Here is a 23947-nt window from a genome sequence, read left to right on the forward strand (position 1 = left end):
TCCCCCCTCCACACATAATTTGAGATGCCTTCTCCTTAAAAGTTTAGATAAATATGTTGAAAACATTAATACATCATAAAGGTCAAAAGATTAAACATTCAAGAGTCAGCCAACCTTAAGAACTGTTGTAGTGAGATTTACATGATCTATATCCATCTCAAAAGACATAGAGTATCAAGGACAGTTACAAACTTGCTCCAGCATTTCAATCTGTTTTCTGAGCTGCCTGTAAGTTCATATCCTGTGTAAATTTTTTGCTGAAACTTAAATTAGAGAGAAAAGACGTTACCACATTACCAAAAATTACCATGAAACTCCTCTGATCTTAGTAGGCACGATGGGCATAACATTGAATAAACAGTGCATTGTCACTGCAACCCTGGCATTTTTCAGGTATGCTTTCAGCCGTCAAGAGGCTGAGCTCAGACAAAAAGTCTATTACTTTTCACAGTGGTATAAATAATTTCAGAGAAATAAATAGACTTCTCCATATACAGCCAACTAAATGAATTATGGTTCAAGGGGGGAAAAAAATCCAACCAAAACATAACAAACCAAAAATTATGTTACCTTCTAACAGTGGCTGCTAGGTATGTATATCTATCAAGTTAACACTGATATCTATCAAGTTAACTTATCTATCAAGTTAACATCTATGTATATCTATCAAGTTAGCATTGATATCTATCTAGTTAACTTATCTATCAAGTTAACATCTATGTATATCTATCAAGTTAACACTGTCTGTACTGATTAGTTCTGTTAATCTGAAACTCTGCACCAGTTATACAGACCAAGACAAGCTGGGAGGGACTTTGCCATCTCTTTCAACTTAGAAGGATGGATACTCTGCATTCTTCTCCTTTTAGAGACTTCAGGACAGCAATGCTGGGCCAGCCGTGAGGAACTAATTAATTTTCCCTATTGCACTGCAACTGAGGAGTCAGGCTGCAACGTTGCTATTTTAAAGTGCAACTAAGTTCCATTTTCTCTAATCCTTATTTTCTGAGAAAGTGATGGTTAGGACTGACAAATGCTCAGTATAGCTGTGGGTAAACCCTAAATCTAAATTAAACTTTGTTTTGGGATGAATCTGAAATTAAAATTGCTCCATGTTTTCCTCACCCCTAAACAGGACTAAATCCTGACTTCCAATCTGCCTGAGAAAGCTCTGATGGAGGGCAGCAACAGTAGCAGGAGTCAGAAGCAGACAAGCAGCTAAAAATCAGGAAGCGTGAAGAGTATTTGTTTCCAGGACAGATATCACGTGGCAGGTGTCATGGGTAGCACTATGAGAGATGGTTACTGGGATGTAATGGTAAAAACCTTCCTTTCCCTCTAAAATAACAGCCCGAAGTTCTATTTTACAGCTAAGGGAAAAGCTATTTACTTTTTCCAAACACACCATGGAAGTTGATGTTACTGAACAAACTTGTCTCAGATCATTGATAGGCACATTGGCCTAGGAAACTTGCTTTAACCAACCCTGAGTATAAAAACCAGCTCTTTGTCTTCTGCAGCAACTTTTGCTAGAATGTCCTGTTTTGAACAATGAGAAGCCAGTACAACTTTTCAATAGTTTTTGTATTTCCCTACTGCACAGCTGCAGGGCTAAGATATTATTTAACTGCAGTTTTTTGTGATTTTTAATGTCATAATTTGGATCTTTCAAGAACCATCTAACACTTTCCTCATATCTGTTAGGAAAACAACTGCAGACCAGGGAACATCGCAGCATTTGGGTGTATTTTCCCAGATATTTACATTACTTGTGAGTAAAGACTGAGAAAGAGGCAACTATTTCTTCCTCAACTCTGCTTATACCTGAATGAAATTACATTTCCTATTTGACTGTATGTTTTATTTCTTAATCACTTTTCCTCCTTCTCAACAAATACAAAAGGATAAAGAAAAGGTAGAATTGCTTATGCAAAGCAAAAGCAGTGTAGCGTCTGTAGGAAAAAGACACACCTTCATATATAACAGGTTTAAGGAAAGGGTAATTTAATGAAATAATTTACAAAATAATAAAAGAAACATAATGCAGCTTGTTAGAGAGGTCAGCTCTTCTCCTTTACAAATTTTATCAACATCTTCATGCTGCCTTAAAAGTGTTGAAACCCTTACATTCCACCTACAAAATCTACTGAAAGATGTAATGAGGAGAAGAAAAAAAAAGAAAAAGAAAAAAAAAAAGAAAAAAAAAAAAGAGGTGAAAAAAGAATATCTATCCCTTGGGGTAATTTCTGTAGGAGGCAAGATCTTCTTTCCTGCCAGGAACCAGTGTCTTCAAGGATCATGCAGCACTCGGTGCCAAATGTTTTATGGCACCATACTCCAGCTGGCAATGGGTTTTGGACCACAGCTTTGGCAGCGGCAGCAGGGTGAGCTGACTGCTGTGTATCTGAATGTAGCACAGTTCTGATCTGACAACCCTGGTGTGATCCAGAAAAGCACCTTATTTCTTCCTTAGGAGGTTTCACAAGCAGATTAGGTGCCTGGTTACCAGGGGTGAAATATTTAAAATTAAACACTTATATTCAAAAGATAATCTACCCAGTGCCCAATATTGGTCAGGGAGCTCCTCACAGCTGGGTAAGAAATGCTGTGCTTTAGTCCTCACCCCTCAATGAGCTTCAGCAGCCTGATTTGCCCTGGATTGGGAGTTTGAATTTGTTTTCAGAGACAGTCTGACTGATAAGGGAGAAGTTTTAAGTGAGGTGGGCTGAGAGCTGTTGAGGGATTGAGAGGTACAGCATGACTTTTTCCTGGGGAGCCTTGTAAGTGGAGAGCGGCTGGGTGGGGGCCACATCCTCTACCCCTGGTTTGCTGCAGAGACAGGAATGCAGGAGTTATGAGGCCAGGAGGAAGGCAGGCAAGAAGAAACATCAAATAAAAACCTAGGGGGTAGGGCAGCCAGCCAGAAGAGAGAAGACACCCAGCCAAATACATAAATAATCCTGGGAAGCCAGAGTAGAAGTCAGTAATTCCCTGGTGCCTGCAAGCCTGTGGTTGAGGAGCTGGGACTGGATCTTCTAAGGCAAAGGACTGCCTATAGCCATGCCCTGCAGAAGACAGCCACCAGTCACCCTACCACCTTGCACAGGGATCCAGATGAAGAATAATTTTTCACTGAAATCACATTTTTGTACCATTTTTATCCCCAGTGCAATGGCGCAGTAAATAATTGCAGTTTGCCTTATTATACGGCCCACCTGAGAAGCAAAGGCAAACATATATCTGAAGAAGCAGAGCCAAAAGAGTGTCTTCATGCTGAGAGTGTCCCAAACTCAGCAAACTTGCTGTCTTTTGTTTAACATGTTGTTAAATACAGAACTTACTCAAATAAGAACCTGGTGCATTAATATCTGAGTAGGTGTAAACCGTAGATTGCATGGTTCTTAAAAAAGCCTTTTCATAGACATACTGAAGTTTTTGGAAGAAGGGGAATGCTAACGTAACACAAAGAAATAATTCTGGAAATGGAGGTGAGGTTTATTCCTTCTTTTCTTTAAAGCAATATGGGAAAAACGCCAATATTTCATATATATCTCTAATAAATGGGTGCAAATAAACAAATTTTTTTCCGGAAAGTTTGAAAACTCCACAGCTTGTAACTCCAAAGAGTCAGTGGCTGTTGTCATCATATCTTAGCCAGGTGTGTACTGAAAGACAAGCAAATGTTTAGTTTGAGATATATATCCACACATGCCAAGTTTCCTATCTCTTTCTGTAACTATATTTTGTCACATAACCCAAAGAATGTCCACCTGAGGAAAAAATGCTAAATGGCTGAAATGGCAATGACTCAATTTATCTGGTGCAATAAGATGATATATATCTAAATATCTGTCCCAAAAAAAGAAGTGGAGGCAAAACCATTAAAATGGCAAGCCAATGCTCTGTCATCAGCAGAAAACTACTTTGTCACCGACTGTGACAGAGTTTGCAAAACCTGTTAAGACATCAGATGTGTAAAGAACTAAAAAACCCAATATTGTAAGTCTATTATATGGAACAAAGATCTAATTGCCATAATGCCTTTAAAAACTGTAATTCTTGGAAAACAAGAAATGTTATAGTTGCATTAACTTAGACCCTTGAGTTTTGAAATAAATTCAGGGACTTCTGCAGACTACAAAAAAATCTGTGAAACAACAGTAATAAATGTACTGGAAAAACAAAAAGCAAGCTGTAATTTCCCACAATAATCCACTGTTTCAAATGGGACACACTCTCCAAAGTTAATGGGAATTAAGGTGGATTAACAGAAGGATGTGTCCCGAATTTGAGCTACAGGGGCACCTACAAGAGGAAAAGGCCATTTGTAAAGAAATCAGGCTTGAGACACACACACATATAACGCTGCATAGTATGCTTTTAAGTGGATGCTTTTAAGTGAATGTTTACTAAACAGTAACGTATTACAGCATAGAAGTCATGATCTAGTCCTGTGAGATGTCACAAAGAGACGCGACCCTTCACTCCTTCGCCAGCTGAGTCTGTGAGCTCAGTGTTCCAGAGGAGCTCTCAGGCACATGCCCTGCTGCAGGGCAGGTAACACAGCACTGCCCCACGGACCTGAGGCTCTCATCAGCGTGGTCCTCAGGAGACACAGCCATTCCCCATGCAGGAGAGGTCTGTGGTAGCCCGCCCTTTCTCAGTGCAGATGAAGAACAACAATTCTCTCTTCTGCACGAGGTACAATTTTCAAGGATTGGTGGGTCAGTCATATCTCAACCAACATCCCTTGGGTTATTCATAGATACTTCTCAATAAAGAAGTATTCTATCAGATGTTATCCTTTTAACTCCCAGCCATTTATTCCATAGAACACGATAAATTAAAAAAAAAAAAACAACTGATCACAATTTTTGAAAAGAGAAAAAAGAAGAGTATTTTCCACTGTCTCGAGACTCGAAGATTTCTGCATTGTCTTGATGAAAAATCCCATAAAATTTCCTTTGAGGAGACTTCAAGGAAGCAGATTTTTGAGTGGAATAGATCAGGAAGCCATATGGAATAAAAGATGGTGATGACATGGGCTACAGCTTTGCTAAATCAGCTGTAATAACTTATTATTGACATTTGGTCTTTGAAAACATATTTTCTTCTCCACTGCAGGCTAGAAGAGTGGACTACAAACAATGTTTAATCAAAACTGGAGACACAATACTATTTCTTAAGTAAGGCAAATAAGAACAGCTGAGGAAATAAAACATCCAGGTTTAGAGAAAAGTGTGAACTCAGTTTCTTTAAAATATGTCAAATTGATCTGCAATTTCTCAGATAGAAGCCCTCAAGTTATCAGAATCCATATAAAATTTGGGATTTAGGAACTGAAGCTAGGAGGGATGCAATTCTTGGCCCTTGTGAGGGTTTGATTCTCATAACCTAAGGGTTATGAGCACCATGGTTTCAGATATAATGAAATGTGTATATCACACCAGTAGATGAAGTTTGGAGAAGAGAGTGAAAAAAAAGGTGGGAAAGAAAACAGACATCAAAAGAAACTTCAGTTCTATGTGGTAGAAAGCTATTTGGACACAAAGAAACTGTATAGCCACATCTGTGAATATAAGAACAACAGCGAAAAGGACAAATTTTCCTTTTTTTTACAACCCCTGACCAGAAGGTACAGTTTGCATGGGAAACCACAGTCGTTCTGGGTTTGTTATGCTCAGGTGAGACTGACGGTTGCTATCCCTGCTCCTCATTCTGGGCTGTTGCCAAAATCAGGTGTTCTGTGGGGTGCAGCAGGAGTGGGGCTGTCTCATGAGTGGGGTGGGGTGCTACATGGAGCCCAGGGCTGGCCATGACCACTGATGGGTGCTGTCCCATGGGTGCCAAGAGCCCTTGACATTTTTGGGCAACAGTGAGTCCAGGAGAAAAGCTCCCCATGGTGCTGGGCCCAGGCCAGGCCAGAGAGTGCAGAGATGTGGTTGAGATGGGGTATGGCTGAGCCAAAAGAGAATCCTGCGCCCTGGGTGGAGGCGGTGTGCGTGAAGGAAACTGGGAAGACTGCAGAAGAGAGTAGGGGTTGAAGGTACCCTCAGGAACCTGACACAGAAGTCACAAGTCAAACCAGAAGCATTATTCTGCTCAGGAATTTGAAGCATTCTGGCAAAGATAGTTTTGCGAGAGGCACTTGAGCAGAAATGTGCCATGCTGTTGTCTTCTCTACTCAAGCACTCGCTAGCACAGCCCAGGAGATTATTTCTCATTATTTCTTATTTCCCATGATTAGGAAAGCAGGATCTCTTACATCATCTCAAAGTAACAAATACACCACGGCACTGCTGAAATAATAATGTAGGCAAATATTTCTTCACCAGCACAGCAATGCAGGCAAGCTCCATCTTTTGCCTGGTTGCTTCGGTTCCCAGACAGAGGACAGTCCACTGCAGCTGTGCAACCCAACACCCAATTCTGTGTGCAGATTCCCACTTCCCGCTTTTGAAAACTCAGTCCAGATTTCCTTTCACTCTGGGGCTTCATGAGCTGTGGATGTGTTTTCAAATACCAAACACACTGACTGCATTTTGGAAGGGTCTCACTGTAAACACTCAATGAGTTTTTCCTGCAAACTTCATTGTTACAAAATTACAAACGACATGGAAATGAAAACAGGTCAAACCAAATTACAAACATGCATTTTCTGTTAAGAATCCATTTCTCAATGTATGAACTCATTTTTTGGGAAGTACGCCAAAGCATTGTTTTGAATTTATGTCTATCTCTACCAACATGGGATCACAAATACGAAAAAGATGCCAGAACTTATTGTAGGGAGAAGAATGTGGAAATGAGGATAAACTTTTGCTTAAGTCTGCTATGCAATATTTTGTATCTGTGTCTATTACTGGTTGTATGGGAAACTCTGGATATTTTTAATTCAAGTAATTATTGGGTGTGATAAAATGTCTGGTTTTATAAAATGCCAACAATCCAAGTAATACATGCCCAACAGGTAAGAAAGATACCCTTTAATGGCACAGTCATTAGCAAGGAGCCTTCATTAGAGGCTGGTAATGTCCTGCTCCCTGTAGGCACACATTCATCATCTGGTTCACTGTTGCACCATATGGCTGTGAAGACCATGGCCTGACTACTTCCCTTCCTTCCTAGATTAAAAGTTTCTGCTGTTCCATCTTCCAAACTGGACACTTAATGTTTCTCAGTGGAGCAGAAGTCCTTCATCGGCTCTGGACTATTTGTGAGCTCTAACTCCTTGTACTATATGTACAATCATTTATTCTGAACTGTCCCTAACTCCTTAAAAATATTTCACCTAAATATTATATGTTGCCAGTAAAAGGACTAATATACACTAAAAATATCTGTTTTCAGAAGCTGAAGACTACAAAAACACCTGCTGACACATTTTTCCTGGGGATGCTTTTAGCAACTCAAGAGCAAATTTAATTAGGGTGCTGAAAATTGGAATTACTCTACTGATAACAGCTGAGCTCTTGTTTCAGTGTAATTGGTAAAAAATATTTTTCTGCCTTCCAAATAATTATTTGGAAAGTGGAACTTCCATGACTACAAAAGCTACCAGCAGAAGTAGAGGAGCAGGTGGAGTAATCCAACAGTCTAGACTATACATTATAAACTCCTGTGGAAGGAGTGGTTAGACTACAAGATGTAGTAGGGTTCACCCTACTACATCACCTAAACATCTTGTGTGATGACATTATTTGCAGAAGGCTGTTGTTAATACCATAATATCAAGCACAGCTGAAGTAATCTTCCAAGTCTAATGTAAAAAGTTTCATTTCCCTTAAGATCTACTTCTGTAAGGGTGACACTGCAGGATGCCTTGGGGACAATATCACTGCCACAGTATCAGTCTCACTACCACCTTTCTCAGATAATAAGTGCCTGTCCCTGTTGTTCAGAAAACTGATACAAGTAATCAGCAAATCACCAAATAGTAAATTCATTTAAGCAAAGCAACTGGTGCTGTGGTTTGAGATGTAAAAGCATTGTAAAACACATATCTGCCTCTTCCTACAGCTATAAATGGGCTCTGTGCTGGACATAAATCTCTCAGAAGACAAAGGACAGATGGATTTGAGTTTCACTGCAATAGTTTCCCTTTTGCTCAGGTCTTCAAGATGTGTGGGATCCATCCTGCAGTCCTCAACCCCAAGCAAGTCTGGGTGCCAGGCAAATAGGATCACAGGACTTGGTCCTCTAAGAGGGGACATTTTAAGGAGGGAGATATTCTCCTGTGTTTATAAAAATACTGTTCTGCAGCATTTATTACACAGCTGCATGCACTATATCAAGCAACATAATATAATAACTCTTCTATGTAATACACAACAACTATTTGGTATTTCCTACAGGCTTTCTTGTCAAAACCTCTAGTTGATTTGTGCTTTATACTCTCTGTTCACAAAATAAAGCCATGGTACGGCCTGAGCTGTTTCTTGTAAGGATAACAAAGCTAACGTTTATATTATATTTTTAAATGTTACATGCTGTTTTGGTTAATAAGTCATGATCTCTATTAGTGAGGTCATGACGAAAACTAGCCAAGCTTATACTGTCCAAGAGCACTGCACTGCACACCTGCTCAGCAAGCACCAAACATGCTTTATGTACTTCACAAAAGGATAATATTTTTCTTTTAGCAACATTTTTTGCTTCGGCCACAGTGAGTTTTGCTTTATTATCCTGCTGGTATTTTGATACTCATAAATAAGTCTCAAAACAGTTTCAAAACCTGCTTTAAAGGAGTAGTTAAGAAGTAGAAAACAACAGAGCCTCTGTCTACATATATCTTCTGCAGCATTCAGCCTCTTCCCTGAGGTGTTGGACTTCAGACACGTTTTATTAACATTCTGGAGTTGTACCCTCCTGACTAACCAGCCATTAGCTGGCTCACTGATCCTTAACTGCAGATCACTTTCTCTCTTATATAGGCTGCATTTCCCTTAGGTTCCAAAATAATTAGTCTCCCGGCTATGGATGTGATTTCTGTTTAAAGGAAAGCAGAAGAAGCACCTCAGCCACTGCTGGCAAGCATCTTTATTCATGCTAAGCTCCTTCTCTGGTTGATATTCACAGAGCACAAGATTCTAATTCTACTTAATAATTAGACTAACACCAGACATACTTACATTTGCCTTCCAGAGCAATTTTCGACACAGTAAGCAAGGAGTTGCATGCACAGAGCTCCCATAGCAACATGTTATTGTTAACCAAAGTTGTGTGCACAGCTCCATGTGCTAAAAATTCACCAAGGACCAATTCAGCTGTCACATATACAGGGGCAACTCCCACGGGATGTCAGTGGAAGGCTCAGAGGGCAGAACAACCTTATAAAAATATAATATTGTGTTATGATAATAACCACCCAAAGCTCTGCTAGGTCAGTACTGTGAGCTGACCTGTTTTGGATCACAGAGATAAACCCCTGTGCTCTCTCTTTTGCCAGAGCTAAATATAAGGGCATTGTCATTACCAAATACTTGAATATTGTTCGTTAAAATGCGCTCTAGGTGCAATACCTGTACACTAAAAAATGTTGGTGCATCCTTATGAATTGTGTGACTGCAAGCATCAGTTTGGAGAACTGAAATGGAAAAAACCTGCTCTTTATTTCAGAGTACTAAAAAAAAAATACTGCAAGTGATGTCAGAATGAGACAAGATAAGCTCAATGCAAATATTCATCAAATAAAATAATAAAAATATTTTATTGCATGGCATACACTGAACTCTTCATTTAGGAAAGGGGAAAAAAAGGCAATAAAAATGCTGTGCTACTTTTGCATAGAGCCAGGAGACTTTCCCTAAGCATTTAAGAGTCACTGTTTGTTTTGATTGCCTTTTAATAATATTATGCCTTTTGATTTGGCTTCCGATTTATTGAATATATCAAAAGCAATCTGAGTTGTAATAGACTAAAGATATTTTACAAAAAGGATAGATATCTAGTAAGTAACTTTTGCTTCTCATACTTTCTGCATTGCATAATTTTAGTGACTCTAGGAACAGATTTTAACTCAGGTTACTGGACATCATGAACCAATGAGAACAAACACAGTAAGTGGTAGGTCCCCATAGTGAATTCAGCTCCCCTGCACCCATACACAGAAGTACGACAGCTATTCCCCTCCTCATGTTTGCATCTTCCTAAGGTAGGTAGGACTAGGCTCTCTCTGTCCCCCTGCCAAAGCTCCTCTGAGTGATGAGGCTCTGTGCTGTTGCAAGTCAAATTACATCTTCCATGTCTAGATACCTTCTTGTATCACAATCAATCATAGCTGTAAATGCTGAGGTCCAGACTTCTTACCTTACTTGCAAATACAGCAATGTAATGTAATAATGGCAGCCTTACTTTTCCAAAGTAACCTGGAAAATAACATTTTTTTTTAGAGACAGAATCAGTCCTCTGTCTTTCTCTGTACATGTGCATATACCAGGTCTGACATATCTATTTCGTGCAAGGATGACTTCAGTCAAGCAAATGAAGCCAGGGAGGGAGTCTTCTTAATTCCCTGGGAGGGGAGTACTAGGCCAATCTGCATATTTACTTTCTTTCCCCCCTTATTTTATTGGATTCCATCTTCCTTGATAAGTCATTTTAAAATGTACATTTCAGGAATTTACTTTGATCTGTTTTTCTGGTAATTAAATTCCCAGTCTTTCAATTGGCAATTTACAATAATCCTATTTAAGACAACTTCCCCAAACTTCAAATACTGGTTTTGAATTCTAGTGCGAAGAGAACGAATAATGATTCTGTGAGTATTCACTTTAACACTGTCTACTTCTCCCACACAAGGAAATTGATTTTCTCACCTGTCATGTTAACTAAGGGCTCAATCCTGCAAATTCTTACTTCTGCAAGTTGGTCTTAGTTAAACAGCTATTTGCTGGAACTAATTACAAGATTTGCTCACGTGAATAAGACTGGCCTGGATAAAATAATTTGGGTAAATGTGCAAGTGTGTAAGTGCACTGACTAAGCCGTTGCAATAAGCATTTCATACATACTGATGCTTAAGAAGCTCTTCCTTGCAAAACATTAACTGCAGTTCACATAGGAAGTGGAAATAAAGGTTTTTACAGGTTGAAATAAAAATAATTATCATGAACACATAGATATATGCAGTGAATTGCTTTCAATCTGTATCTGAATAATTTATCATCAGATGATCTGACTGTAAAACATATATAAAAACCTGCAGTACTTCATTTTTACCAACTACAAACATCATTGTGTATTGAACTATTATGACACTTCCAGAATACTAAGACAGACAAGGGTTTATGAGCAACTGTGACAGTCAGGAGAATCTGAAAAGTATGTAATCTGAATGCCCAACTAGTAATAGTTTACAGAGGCTGTGAAACAATTATACATTACTATGTTTACCTCCGCCTTTTATATTTACATATTGGAATGTATGTTGGAGGGTTTAATTGTGAGGTTGTCAAAAGTAAAAGCACTTTCAGAAAACCAAACCATGCAATATTACAGGGGGGAAAAAAGATTCAAATGTCTTTTGTTCAAATGGAAATACAGAAAACAACATGTTGTTTAAGCAGGATTTTATTTTCTTCTACTCAAGTGATGAAGAGGCTTTTGTAAAGAAAGGCTTTCATCTTACCCATGCAGTACTCCATCACAACATAATTACCCTAATTTGTATTCCACTGTAGAAATAGGCTTTTTCAGCTTAAACAAATTAAGCAACAATCACTAAGTGTACATGATCGGCATTCTTTCAAGTAACCTGTTATCAGCTCTGGCTACAGCTTTATCTTGATAAAATGGAAATCCTTTTCTATTTTCCTACTTTCACAGCCCCCCCAAGGATTATGCCAGTCAGATTGCCTAGAGAGGCACCATGATTCACTGGCTGGAGAAAGGGCTGGTGCATCCAGAGATTATTTCCTACAGCCTCACTAAATCATTATGTGATCTGGGTCAAAACCGGACTGCCTTTGGGCCCCTATTTGGGAGGGAGCCTAAGTACACACTTAACTCTGCACATGTGAATAACCCGGCCACACTTAGAAGGTCTTTTAAACAGCTGCATGTTCTCCCTGCTGAATAGAGGCTGTTCCGCTGCTCTTTTCCTCTGGCTTTGGTTGATATTATGTGTCCTGAAGGATGGCAGGACAAGCTCCCTCTGTATTTATATTGCTTGTCCTTTAGCTGTGTAACTAAGGATATCCCTGCTGTTTGTACACATTCTTCCAAATATTAATCTCACTCTGACCTGGTGGATCACTTCAGTGAGGCTTTGCCTTCATCACCTTCTCCTCCTCAGCTCCTCCAGGGATGACCAGGGTATCTTCTCCACAGCTGGATCTGGATGAGATAGTCTCAGTGGTGCCTGCTTTACAAGTTGCAAGCTGTGGAAGTGGCATCTAGCTTCATATGGGCTTGTGAAGATACTCATATTAAAACTAACAAACAAACACCCAAAAAATAAACAAAAAACAACACTAAAAAAGGGGAGAAATAAGACCATTCCAAAGGTGTGGTAGGAAGGTAGAGGTACTTGTCTGCTCACAAGGCAGTAGTTACCAGAATTTGGACATTTCCCCAGGGAATAAAATGATCTTCTGTCAGCCCTAAAGGAGGCTGACAGCACTCTGTGACCCACCACACAGAGATCTTTTCAAAGTAGGCAGTTCTCAACAGGAACAAGATGAATGGGAAGAGAATGTACCTAGCTCCAAAGAGTGGGAACTATTGCTACTTCTCCTGAAGTGCTGGAGAAACAGCACACTCGTTGTGATCTTCCCTGACACAGCTGAGATCAGCTGTCAGAAATATGAGAACTAGTGGTGACAGCTGGGGAATGATACCTTCCCCAGAGTTCTCCCATCTCCCTCTCTTTCCCAGCTCTCCCTTGCAGACTTCCCTTTTTCCTACAATCCCTACAGACTGCAGGGAAGGTGAGCTGAGTATGATCATAGCAGAGGCATGGCAGTGCCCTCACTGTCGGGTGAGCACAGCAACAGTTTTGAAGGCAACAGGTCTCATCAAAAGACCAGCAAGCTGAAATGGGGCTCCTGAACATGTGCAGAGGGTATGGATTCATGAGGCTGTAGGGGAGGAGGCATGAAAAATGGGGTGAGTTTTCAGGGATCATGTAAGCCAGGAGCTGAGGGTGGACACAACTCAAGTGAGGCAGACCCACAGCAGCCCAGTGGGGTCGTGACAGCAATAGGTCCCCTTGACAGCCCAATCATCATCAGGCAGAGACAAGGTCATGAGTTGGGTGCAAGGTCAATCCAGAAAATTTGAACAATAATTCAGGAACTGGCAGCTCAGAGCAGGCCTAATGACCCAGACCTGAGCTGAAAAGGGTTAAGTGAGCTGATGACATGCATGGAGTGAGGGTGACCAGGACAATTAGGGCCCCATCCCAGCCACCAATCTGGATCATGGATTGAATAGAGAAGAACCCTCTTTTTCTTAGAAAAGGTAGAGAGAGACCAAGTAGTGGTTGTAGTGCTCCTTCCTCAGTGTTTAACAGCTTATTTGTGCTGAGAAGTTCCTGAAATTAATACCTCAAAATCTGGTCTTTATTAACTCCACCACCCTTTGAACTACCAAAATCCAGCACTTTCTAGCACCTTATGGTGAATGCATTGCCCTCCCTTGTCATCACTGGATTCAACGAGGAACATGAACCTGTGGGCATTGGGAAATTCATAACAGAGAAAAGTTTGAAAGACTTAGGGGGCTTAAATAGCCTTCATAGGCAAAGCAAAGACCTGCCAGGAGTATCCTCATGCTTGATTTGAGGATTATCACCCATGTGTCACATGTTGTGCCTCTTATAGAAGATACTAATTGTTCCGAGGAAAAATGGGATGGGAAAACTCACAGAATAGGGACCCCTTTGTGTCAGAGCACTGTGACTAAATGAATATGCTGCTTGACCTCGAGATTTAGCCTTCTTGAACTCCTTTTTACAAGTTTGAAATTCCCAGTGCGTCCATCAGAAATTAGAGGAGATGGGTAAGAACATTTGTCTTTGCTGCAAGAGCAAAACAAGTTGTAACCCACTGGAGATTGTTTCAATTGACATTTCTGGTTGCCACTATCAGGAACGGAGCTGAGCAAATACTTTCTCTTATGCCTGTTCCCTCTCCTCCCTCGGAGTTTCACTTCCATCTCTGTAGTCAGGGTATGGTTACACTATGTACTCAAAAAGAAAGCTTCTTTTCCTTTCGATCAAACCAACCTGTCTCTCGTGCTCCAAGCTTTCACACCATGGCTGGAATTCAAACAAATGATTTAGCCCTGCTGAATTTATTGCCTCTTTTAAGGAATTCCATCATCTCCTTTAGCCTGTCCATGCCCAGGAGTAGCAAATTCTAAAAGCAATCTTAAATTTAAATGTACCATTCTGTTTACTGAGCAGTGAACCTTCAGGCAATAAATACTACAGCAGGAATTCACCAGGACTCTGTTAGGGCTTGACAGCCCCGACAGCCATTGCACAAACCTTTGTTAGTCCTGACAACATGTGGGTTTTTTTTTCAACCAAATGAATTACAAATTTGTTTTTAATCTTTGGGGTTACTCCTAATGCCTTAGAAAGGATCCAAAGCTGTTTAAAACTGTATTCACATTACAAGCAGGCAGTAAATTTCAGACTGCTAGGCAAGCCCATTGTCACTCAATGTGAAAAGAGAAGCATAGAGAACAGCAGAGAAGCAACTCGGCAAAACTTTTGTCTATGTGCTAGAGTTCTTTAATGCATTTCACACACAACAAGTGCTCTGGACCACTCTGGTTTTAAAAGTCACTGCCCTGGTTCCCAGACAGATGACCCGCCCATCATGCAGAACCTCTAGAGGCATCATGCAGGTGCTAAACAGCAATCCTAGCAATCTTATAATTGTGCTAACTTTTTCTTGGTCCTACAAGCATGACAGCTCCAGCAGTTGTTCAGCAAGTTTCCAAGCCAAAGCTGAATTCTGTACAATGGGTTGAGTAACACTATGAGTTCATATTTGCTCAGACTTGTAGAGCCATCATGGTTATCCTGTTTCTGTAACACCCTTGTCCCAAGGTTCCTGAAGAGGAAGTAAGACCTTTACACTGGCACAGTCTGAGTTCTCCTCAGACTATGAGTCTCTTTTAGTATTTCATTAAGGTGGCATATACTTCCAGGATGCATTGGAATACATTTTTTGCCTTTTCTCTGTGAATTTCAGATTTTCATGCTTTTCCTCCTTAAAGAACTCTCTGGATTTCCGCTACTTTGATGCAGTCTTGCAGAACCCTTCAGTCCAAAAAAATCAAAGGAAAACCACAATTCCCACAGAGACATCACCTCTTGGTGTCAAAGCAGTTGAGATTCCTGTGCTAATCTCATAAGAAATTTCATTAAGCAGTATCACTTCATCACATCCAAGTGGAATGCCTTCCCAAAATGTGCCATTTAGGGCTATACCTCATGAGTAGCTTGGAATTATCTGATAGGTGCTCTGCTTCCCTGCTGCAGGCTCTGTGTGGACACCAGTTAGACCTGAAGCAGGCGGTGTTAACTCCTAGTTTTTACATCATGCTTCTGTCAATGGGCTCTAACATCCTGAGGCTGTGAAAAAGTTAAAAGTTATGTTTGATCCAAATCATCAGAGTCTGGAGGAAACCAGACAAGGTCCCCAAGACAAAAGAACTCTCACTCTGCTAATGTGTGATCTCCTTTCTGCATCTTTCCCCATCCAGCCCTGTGTTGCAGTGAGCAACTTTGACAGGGTGTTGGGGTACTAAATCCATCGACAGCCTTTAATGTCCCTGACCATCCTCACCTGGGGTCTTCACCCACATCCTCAGCCCATATCCTGGGGCATCCATTTAAGCTCAGGCCTGAGCCTTCAGCCTTGCTTCAAGCTATATTGTTAGAGGTGTATTTGTCTCCAGTCACTGTTCCTGTCTCCTGGCTGAACCTTGCTCTACTGACACTGCTCTGTGTTCAGCCCTGCCTCTTGCTGCTCCACCTGACAGGAGTTCCAGGATAGATCTCCACGCAAGTGGAGGAGGTCATCTGCCATCAGCAGTCTGGGACTGTTGATGACCTCGATACCAGCTCCCAGGTCTGCCCATCCTGTTCAGATCCTACAGGACTGTGCCCTGTAAGTGAGGGCTTCCTGAGTCACCCTTGCCTAGGCTTTGAGACTCCTCTGGGGTGGCTGGGGCCAGTTCCTGCTGCCCCCAAAGAGTTTTAGGGACTGAATGGCTGGTGTGGGTGGAATGGGTGTGGGGGTGTGTGACCAGCAGCAGGAAACTGGGATGCTGAAACTATCAGTGGGGTTGAGCAAGAGTTGGACAATCCAAATTTCCCTGAACTCTCCTCTTAAACTATATGGTTGCAGAGGTTAAGGTTGTCCCTGGGAGGCAAGGGGATCACAGAACAAGGCAACCTGGCTTGGGGATTCACCATCCTCTACCCGGCTTGGGGACGCTACCTCTGAAGCCAGGTAGAGGATGAGGTCAAGCCCCTCTAAGAATGGAGTAGTGGTGGTTGAGTTGCCTCTGAGAAGCTTCTGAGGCCAGGGAGGTACAGGACTTTTCTGAGGAGGCCTGAAGGCCGAGGGAATTGAATGATGATGCCTAGCTGGTTCGTGTTCCTGAAGAAAGAGAGAACACATGGCATGCAAAGCTTCAAGCTACCCCTGAGGCCAGGAGGCCAATTTAAGGATCAAGTCAGCTCTGAAATGTGTGTTTACATGGTAGGGTCAATCCTGAGGAGCCTCAGCAGGGGAAAGGTGTTCCTGCCACCTCCAAAGGGTCACACTGTACTCCAAAGCCTGGGCAGCTGGGCATGGGGTTGAAATTAAGGTCCTCCAGATGGGGAGGGAGCTGCTAGCTTGCACCCTCTCCTGGTTTCCCAGTGTCTGTGGCTGGGCTTTGGGGGTCTCTCTGGGGTGCCTGAAAACCCCTCCAGCTCTTGACACTCTTAGGTGAATCTGGTATGAGGGATCTTTCCTCACAGTCAAGGTTTTTCTGTAGGTACATAGCAGAGAGATGTAGGGAGATATTGACTAGTCTGATTCTAAGGCTGAATTTCCATCTCTTGCAGAGTGTTGAGCAGAATGCTGATAGAAGAAAAGGCTGTTTACAGAATATATAACAGATACTTCAAAGAGTTTTTCTAGCTTTGAGTTCTTCAGGCACATGCTTTTGTGCATAAGGCATTTCATGTTCAGTAAACCTGATACAATATATTCCCTATTAGATGAAGGATTGCAATTGCTTCAGTTTTCTCCCTGGGTTGCAGCTTAAAATTTAGGTGATAATACAACAACTTATGACTTCTGTCTGAATTTGGGGTTATGTTAGAAGATGAAGGTATCTCTCTGCTCTAATGAAAGGATCAAAGAACTTCTCAGTACTCAAAGCTGCAGTTCTCTACGACCCCCTCAAAATAAAGAGAGAATAAGTTGCACAGCGTACCAGTGTCTTATAAACCTGCTTAACTTTCTGCATTTTAACAGCTTCACTGAGACAGGAGTGTATATTGAGCTGTGACATTACAAATGTGCTTATAGGCATGCAGAGCTAAGGTGTTTGTTTTTATCCGAACTCATATATCTTTTAATTATTCTAGATATTTTAGTTTTGCAATTTAATTTTTGAATATCTACAATTTCCTTAGCAGTGATGATGTATGTCCTCTGATTTTATGTTCAATAGTAATTGTGTATGATCTTGATCCACTGCATATCTTCCTTTTCTTACAGGAACAAAATTTTTTATTTTGTGTGCACTACTCACTTCAAAACAGAATAGGCAAAAAGACTGCTAGTAGAAATCTGTCAGAATCAAATCATACGGAAAGCAGAAAACTTCATGTGCAGAGAGACTAGTATTTTTTTTCTTTTTTTCCCCCAGTCCCTTCGACTGGTGAGGAGCCTTAGCTTCACTTGGAAAGAGGCTTGCCATTAGGCTATTTCTCATCAAGTTCTTTATGCACCCAGCTGGCGGTGTCTGTGTGTAATCCCAGACAGTTTCCCTTTGCAGCTGTGGGGGGCCTCCTTTGATGCGCCTCTGTAGGTGGCTGCCGATCCCTCAACTGGGGCTGGCAAAGAGAATCTCCTGTGAAGAGGAAAAGAAAACACCCCGGTGATGCCATGTGACTGTTTGCTTTATTCATGCAGGAGGAACTGACGTCAGGTGCCTCAGGATATTGTTCTAATGCAGTAACACGATGTTGTGGTGTGTATCTCTGTGTATCTAGTATACCTAACGCAGTGCCTATGGTGAATGTGGTCAGTCTATCTCCCTTCCGCTCTTGGTCTCTTTTACTTTCAAGGCTCTCAACATGTAATGAAAAAAAAAAATCTGCAGGGTCTGTTTGTGACTATCAATTGAAAATACAGTGACCTCCTGTAGACACATTAAGAACAGTTTTCTTGCATTGTTCCTACCTGTGCGGTTGTAAGCATTGTTAATGCAGCAGAGCAAAGGCGTAAGCGTGCAACAGAGGGGAACCAATGCTGACTTCATTTTTGCTACTCGCTTGGGAGGAAAGGGAGAGAAGTTATTTCACAAATCTTTGGTATGCAGCAAAGTTCACATAATGATTAAGGTTAGAAGGGACCACTGGATGTCTTCTAGTCCAAACTCCTTGCTTAGACAGGGACCCCTACAGCTTGTTACTCAGGATTGTTTCCAGATGGCTTTTGAGTAACTCCAGGGAAGGAGACTCTGCAACCTCTCTGGGGAGTCTCTTCCAAAGTTCAGTCACCCTTACAGTAAAGATCTTCCTCATGTTCAGGTGGAACTTGCTGTGTTTCAGCCCCTCCTTTTGCCTCTCATCCTATTGACCAGCACGACTGAGAAAGATCCTAGGTCCACCCTCCTGACACCCTCCCTTCAGGCACTAGTGTTCTCTTTTCTTTGGTCACAGCTTTCATATCTTTCAGTTTGAATGTAAATACTGATACAAGAGGTTTAAAAAGGATGTCAAACAATAAAACTAGGTCAAAGTTTTCAATATTATGTGAAAATGCAAGTAGGGACTTGTGCTTTGCTGAAGGCACCATGCAGTTAGTGTCCTATGAAAATATCCATGTTTGGGTGAACCCAGTTGCTCAGGAGCTTCTGCCCTCCGTTGGTGTCTCCCTGCAGCGTGGGGATATGCGGAATATGATTGTACATGTAGTATATATAGTCTGAGAGAATTCACTGAGGACTATAAAAGCATAAAACGTAAGGGTTGTTATGTAATGATGTGTGAATTGAGGGAGTGATGTAATCTGGTAAAACTCGCATTTACATAATCATCTGGCTGTATAGGAAGCACCTTCTTACCTGCCCAAGGACCTAGACTGTTCTGAAGTCTGAGGGGTTTATTCCTAATCTAAATGTGTGCATTGCTCATATACAATTTCCTTATGATGTGATTATTTTTGCTGTCTTCTAACCCTATCTAGAGCTTGTTGTAAAGCATGTATTGGGTGAACTGCAAACTATGATCTACTCCTTTTTATTAACTGAGAATAATTGTCTTTCAGCTTCAGAAAATGCAGTCTTGATCTGCTACTGTAGTAAGGATGAAGAGGAGGCTTGGGTCTACCCTCATCTCTCACATCACCATTGTAGGGAAAGAGGTAGAAACAATGCTATTTAAAGGAAAAAACAAACCAAACCAAAACAAACAACAACTCTGTTATTCCTATGGTTTGTGAACACTTGTTTGGACATCTTGGATTGTGTGTTTTCTATGCATCAGTGCTGTGGGCAGTTTACGCCTCTGTTGTATTTTAACAGAGGTCGGAGATGATGCACTCTCATCATGGTAAAACCATTACAGCATTTCCTGGGATGACAATTTACTTGGGGCTCGCCACTACTCTGTCATATCCATCAGTTGAGATCCAGCACACCTGCAGCAGAGAACCCGGACCCAGCTGCACAGGTCGCTTCAGAAGGAGCTGACTCGGAATTTCTCGCGTGCTAGGAAGCCAAGCAGCAAGTACTTCCTGCAGATGATGAGAAGTAAAGGGTGATCAGAATCTCTATCACGCCGACCGTGCTTGTGTTTCATAGGGCAGGAGCTTGGATCAGGCACGCTGTCACACTTGCGCTTTTCACCTTCTCCCCACGGAAGCCCAGGGGAGGGATGGATCCCCTCCCGGTGTGCTGTGCCTTCTGGCAGGTGCACAGGAGCAGGCAGCCCCGTATGTTCAGGGTAACGGCACGAAGCTCTGTCAGGGGAGGTTTAGGATGGATACTAAGAAAAGGTTTTTCGCCCACAGGGTGGTTGGGCCCTGGAACGGGCTCCCCAGGGCAGTGGTCACAGCGCCAGGCTGACAGAGTTCAAGAAGCCTTTGGACAATGCTCTCAGGCACGTGCTGTGCCTCGGGGGCCGTCCTGTGCAGGGCCGGCAGCTGGCCTTGGATGACCCTAGCGGGTCCCTTCCACGGACAGTATCTATCGCATGGGGGTGTTCTGTGGCTCCGTGTGCGCGCACAGGGCGCGGCCCCGCCGCGGTCAGCCGCACGCGCCGGGCGCGCTCGGACGCACCGCGAGCGTGGCGGAGGCGCGCGCGCAGCCGCGGCCGCGAGCGGCACGCGCAAGCGCGGCCCCGAGGGCCACGTGCCGCGCGCGGCGGGCGCCTCGCGCCCCTCCCCGCCCCCGGCGGGCGGGCGCGCGTCGGGATTGGCTGCGCGCGGCCCGGCCCCGCCGGCGCGGGTGAAAGGGCGGCCGGGCAGCTGCGGCCGCGGACATGGCGGTGCCTCCGCTCCTGCGCTGGGGCGGCCGGCGGGCGCGGCTGCCGGGGGTGAGCGTCGCCTTCGGGGCCGGCCCGAGAGTGGCGGCAGCCTGGGGGCACCGAGCTGCGGGTGGTGGAGGCTCCCCGTGGATGGGGTCGCCGGGCGGGGGGTGGGGCGGTGTCTCTCCCTCGGGGAGCTTCCCCGTGTGACCCGCGGGGAGCCCGGCTGGGTGAGCGGCCTCGGGGGCTCTGTGTGTGCTGGCCCGCGGCCCCCGCCGGGCGCCGGCCGGGAGCAGGTGGCTGCGGGGGGCTGGGGAACCTGGCTGCTGTGCCTGCGGGCTCCCGGCATCCAGGAGGCCGTTCCTTGGTGTATCCCGTCGGCGTGTTGCCAGGAGACCGTGATTTTTGTTTGTTATGTGTTTTTTTAAAGTTAAATTTCTGCTGGTGAGCCGGGTTATGTGATACTTTAGGATGGTGGAGTCAGCGTCCCCGGCGGTGTTCATTGACGGACTGGACGTGTCACTTAGTGCCGAGGTCTGATTGACATGATGGTGTTTGGCCGTAGGTTTGGCTCGGTGATCTCAGAGGTCTTTTTTGACTGATTGATTCTGAGGTTCTGTGATTTCAGTTTCCTTCTGCCCTCTTCCTCTGTTAAACACAAGCTTATGAAAACTCTGGGGTAGAGGGTGGTTTTGTGCTATTTTTAGTTGTAAAATGTTAGCTAACAGAGAAAGGAGTTGTTTCTTTCCCCCTCCCCCTACCTCCCCCTTTACCCCAGATACTTGTGGTGCTTTCAGATGTTACTTAAAGCTTTACTGTGATTTTTTCTTGCTTTTCATGGAAAGGCAGCGAACTCGTTGCAGAATCATACCAATGTTTTTGATGAAGAACTGAAATGATCTAGAAAACCTTATTCCATAGCCTGTGGAATAACTTCACTGAGGCACCAGCTGTGTTTTCATCTCTGTTACTTCTACAGATTGTATTAAGAGAAAGATAGTATTTTAGATAAGAACAAACAGCATTTGCACATTCTGTTGTGTAACAGTTGAATGACACTGCAGTTAGTTTCTTTATGGGAAAAGTAGTGCAACATACACAGGATGTTTACAATGTGTTTACATAATTGTTTTCTGTAGAAGAATTTACATTTTCTTTTTTCTCCGAATAGGAAAATTTATGTAGAGTTTCAGTGGAGAAGAGCGCAATGAATTACAGAAAATGTTTTGCCCAGTGCAGCCCTGAGGGTGTGGGATGGCCTTCTGTTGAGAAATGTTACCTCATAGCAATACTGTAAAGAACTCACCTCTTTCTAGGAATCATGTAAAAGAGGTGGTTTCTGTGGGCAGGGAATTTTGAAAAGGGATTAAAGAGGAAAAGGGCATGTGTTTCGCCCAAGTATTTTTCCTTATGGAATATATATTTAGTAAACCTGTTTTCCTGTGAAGGTGTACACAAGGGAAGCTTTTTGAAAATCCAAGTTGTTCAGTTGGAGATGACTTCACATGAACAGCAGGCTCACCCTGTTTGCCAACTTCATTTTTGGTAGCCGTGAGTATGTGTGTATAGATGTGGAAGGCTTCTGCTCTTCCTACTAAAAGTTAGTAGTTCTAAGACCTTGATGTCAGTCCTTTGGAGCCTCCAGAAGGCCTGTAAAAGGCCTACCTTTGTTTCCTTTTTTTCTGGCATCTCAAGGGTGTTGTCTGACAGCACCAGTGCATGCAGTATTGAAAATCTTGCCTTAGTGGCACCTCTGTAAAACAACATGTTTTTGTAGCTACTGAATAGCGCTCATGAGTTATGTCGCTTGGCTGATTTCTAGCCCTGAAGGTCACCATCAAGACAACAGTATATTGAGAAACCTCTAATAAGATGAATTTGCATGGAAATTGCTTTCATAGATTCTTTTATGTTTTGCTAACATTGACAAATAATAAATTGACATCTTCAAATTTGGCTGTGCTCAGAATTCCTACAATTTTTGCAAGGGCTAGTAGCTACTGAGATGTCCTTAACTTCTTGTGCTGCTTTCATGGGAATCAGTAAAGGACCTGAGAAAGGTGCAGAACCACTGAGCTGGAAATTTGACTCTTTGCTGTGTTTCTTGTGTAGTGCCTGTCACTTCTGTTTCGGTTTTAGGCAGAACAGGTTCTGCTTAGGTCGTAACCTAAATTTCATTTTGAGTGCTTTGCATTTCTGGAGCTGTGAGAAAACCTGTTGTTGAAAGAAAGCTGTAATCAGAGAATGAGGGTGGCACATGGCTTCTGATATTTCAGTCATGAAACTCTTGAGAGAGCTGCTGGACTGTTTAAAATAATGTAAAACGAAGTGATGAGTACTGTATGTCATGACTTCAAGAATAAACTGCTGGTATAGATTGTATCAGTGTAGGTAAGTTTTCTAATCCTTGAATTAAGCAGATGGAAAGTTTCGCTGCCATCTGTGCGCCCAACATTTTTAAGTCATGGAAGTTATCTGTACAATGGGAGATCCCTGCTCTCTTCTCTGATGTTATTTTTAGCATGCTGTTATTCCAGGGGAATATTTTCACCCTTGTTCATAAGTGCAGAAGTATCAGGCTGATGGGAGAGCAAGGTTGGATATCATTTGCCACTAGAGAAGGGAGTTCACATGATTGCCAGTCTGTGGAGATAATTGTAGCCATAAACTTCTGGAGTTCAGTGATTGTTTATAGTATGTAAACTACAGATTTTAGTACTGACAAGAACTTGTAAAGCATAATTCAGGTAGAGATTTTTGGTTCCAGGAATAGCTTTTTGGAATTTGTAGGGAAGGTATGCTGTGCTATGTACCGTGGACAAAAAGTACAACATAAAGTTTTGAAAGGAAAAAAAATGGAGAGTTCAATAAAGTCTATATTGGATTAAAAATGTCACTCTTCTTCTGTGTTTTAATTTATTTTGTCTGTCCCCAGCTTGCATAGATTGTTACAGTACTGTGGTCTATTTCAAAGGTGCCAGCCAGCCTTACTGGACCTCTTAAGGCTGCTGCCATTAGAAACTGTTCCAACTTTCTGTACCTGCTAGGTCTTGATCACAGGTTGCTCCTTTTGAGTTCCTGCCTCCTTCCAACTTGTACCAGCACTGTGCATGAATATCTTGGATAAGCTGGACTGAAATCTGGCTGAGGATACATTTTTCCCACTCCTTGTGAGTTGCTTCTCAGCTGGTTGTATTCCCATGCCTGGTTCACTGTACAGGCTTTAGGAACTGGCAC

General features: G+C 42.6%; 1 protein-coding gene across 2 annotated transcripts in view; it reads left to right on the plus strand.

Moving 5' to 3' along the window:
• The window catches only part of PCCA (propionyl-CoA carboxylase subunit alpha), a 302552-nt gene that overhangs the window by 6199 nt on the left and 272406 nt on the right, over nt 1–23947 (plus strand). The window contains exon 1 of one of the 2 annotated variants that reach the window (XM_066176405.1): nt 20697–20779. The exons of the other annotated variant lie outside the window; for it this stretch is intronic. Coding sequence (XP_066032502.1) covers nt 20726–20779 — 54 coding nt within the window. The 5' untranslated portion in view covers nt 20697–20725. Of the gene's footprint in view, nt 1–20696; nt 20780–23947 lie in introns of those variants that run through there. 2 annotated transcript variants of the gene reach the window in all.

Source organism: Chamaea fasciata, unplaced genomic scaffold, assembly GCF_029207755.1.
Source record: "Chamaea fasciata isolate MVZ Bird 193981 ecotype frontalis unplaced genomic scaffold, bChaFas1.0.hap1 SCAF_2, whole genome shotgun sequence".
Lineage (NCBI taxonomy): Eukaryota > Metazoa > Chordata > Aves > Passeriformes > Sylviidae > Chamaea > Chamaea fasciata.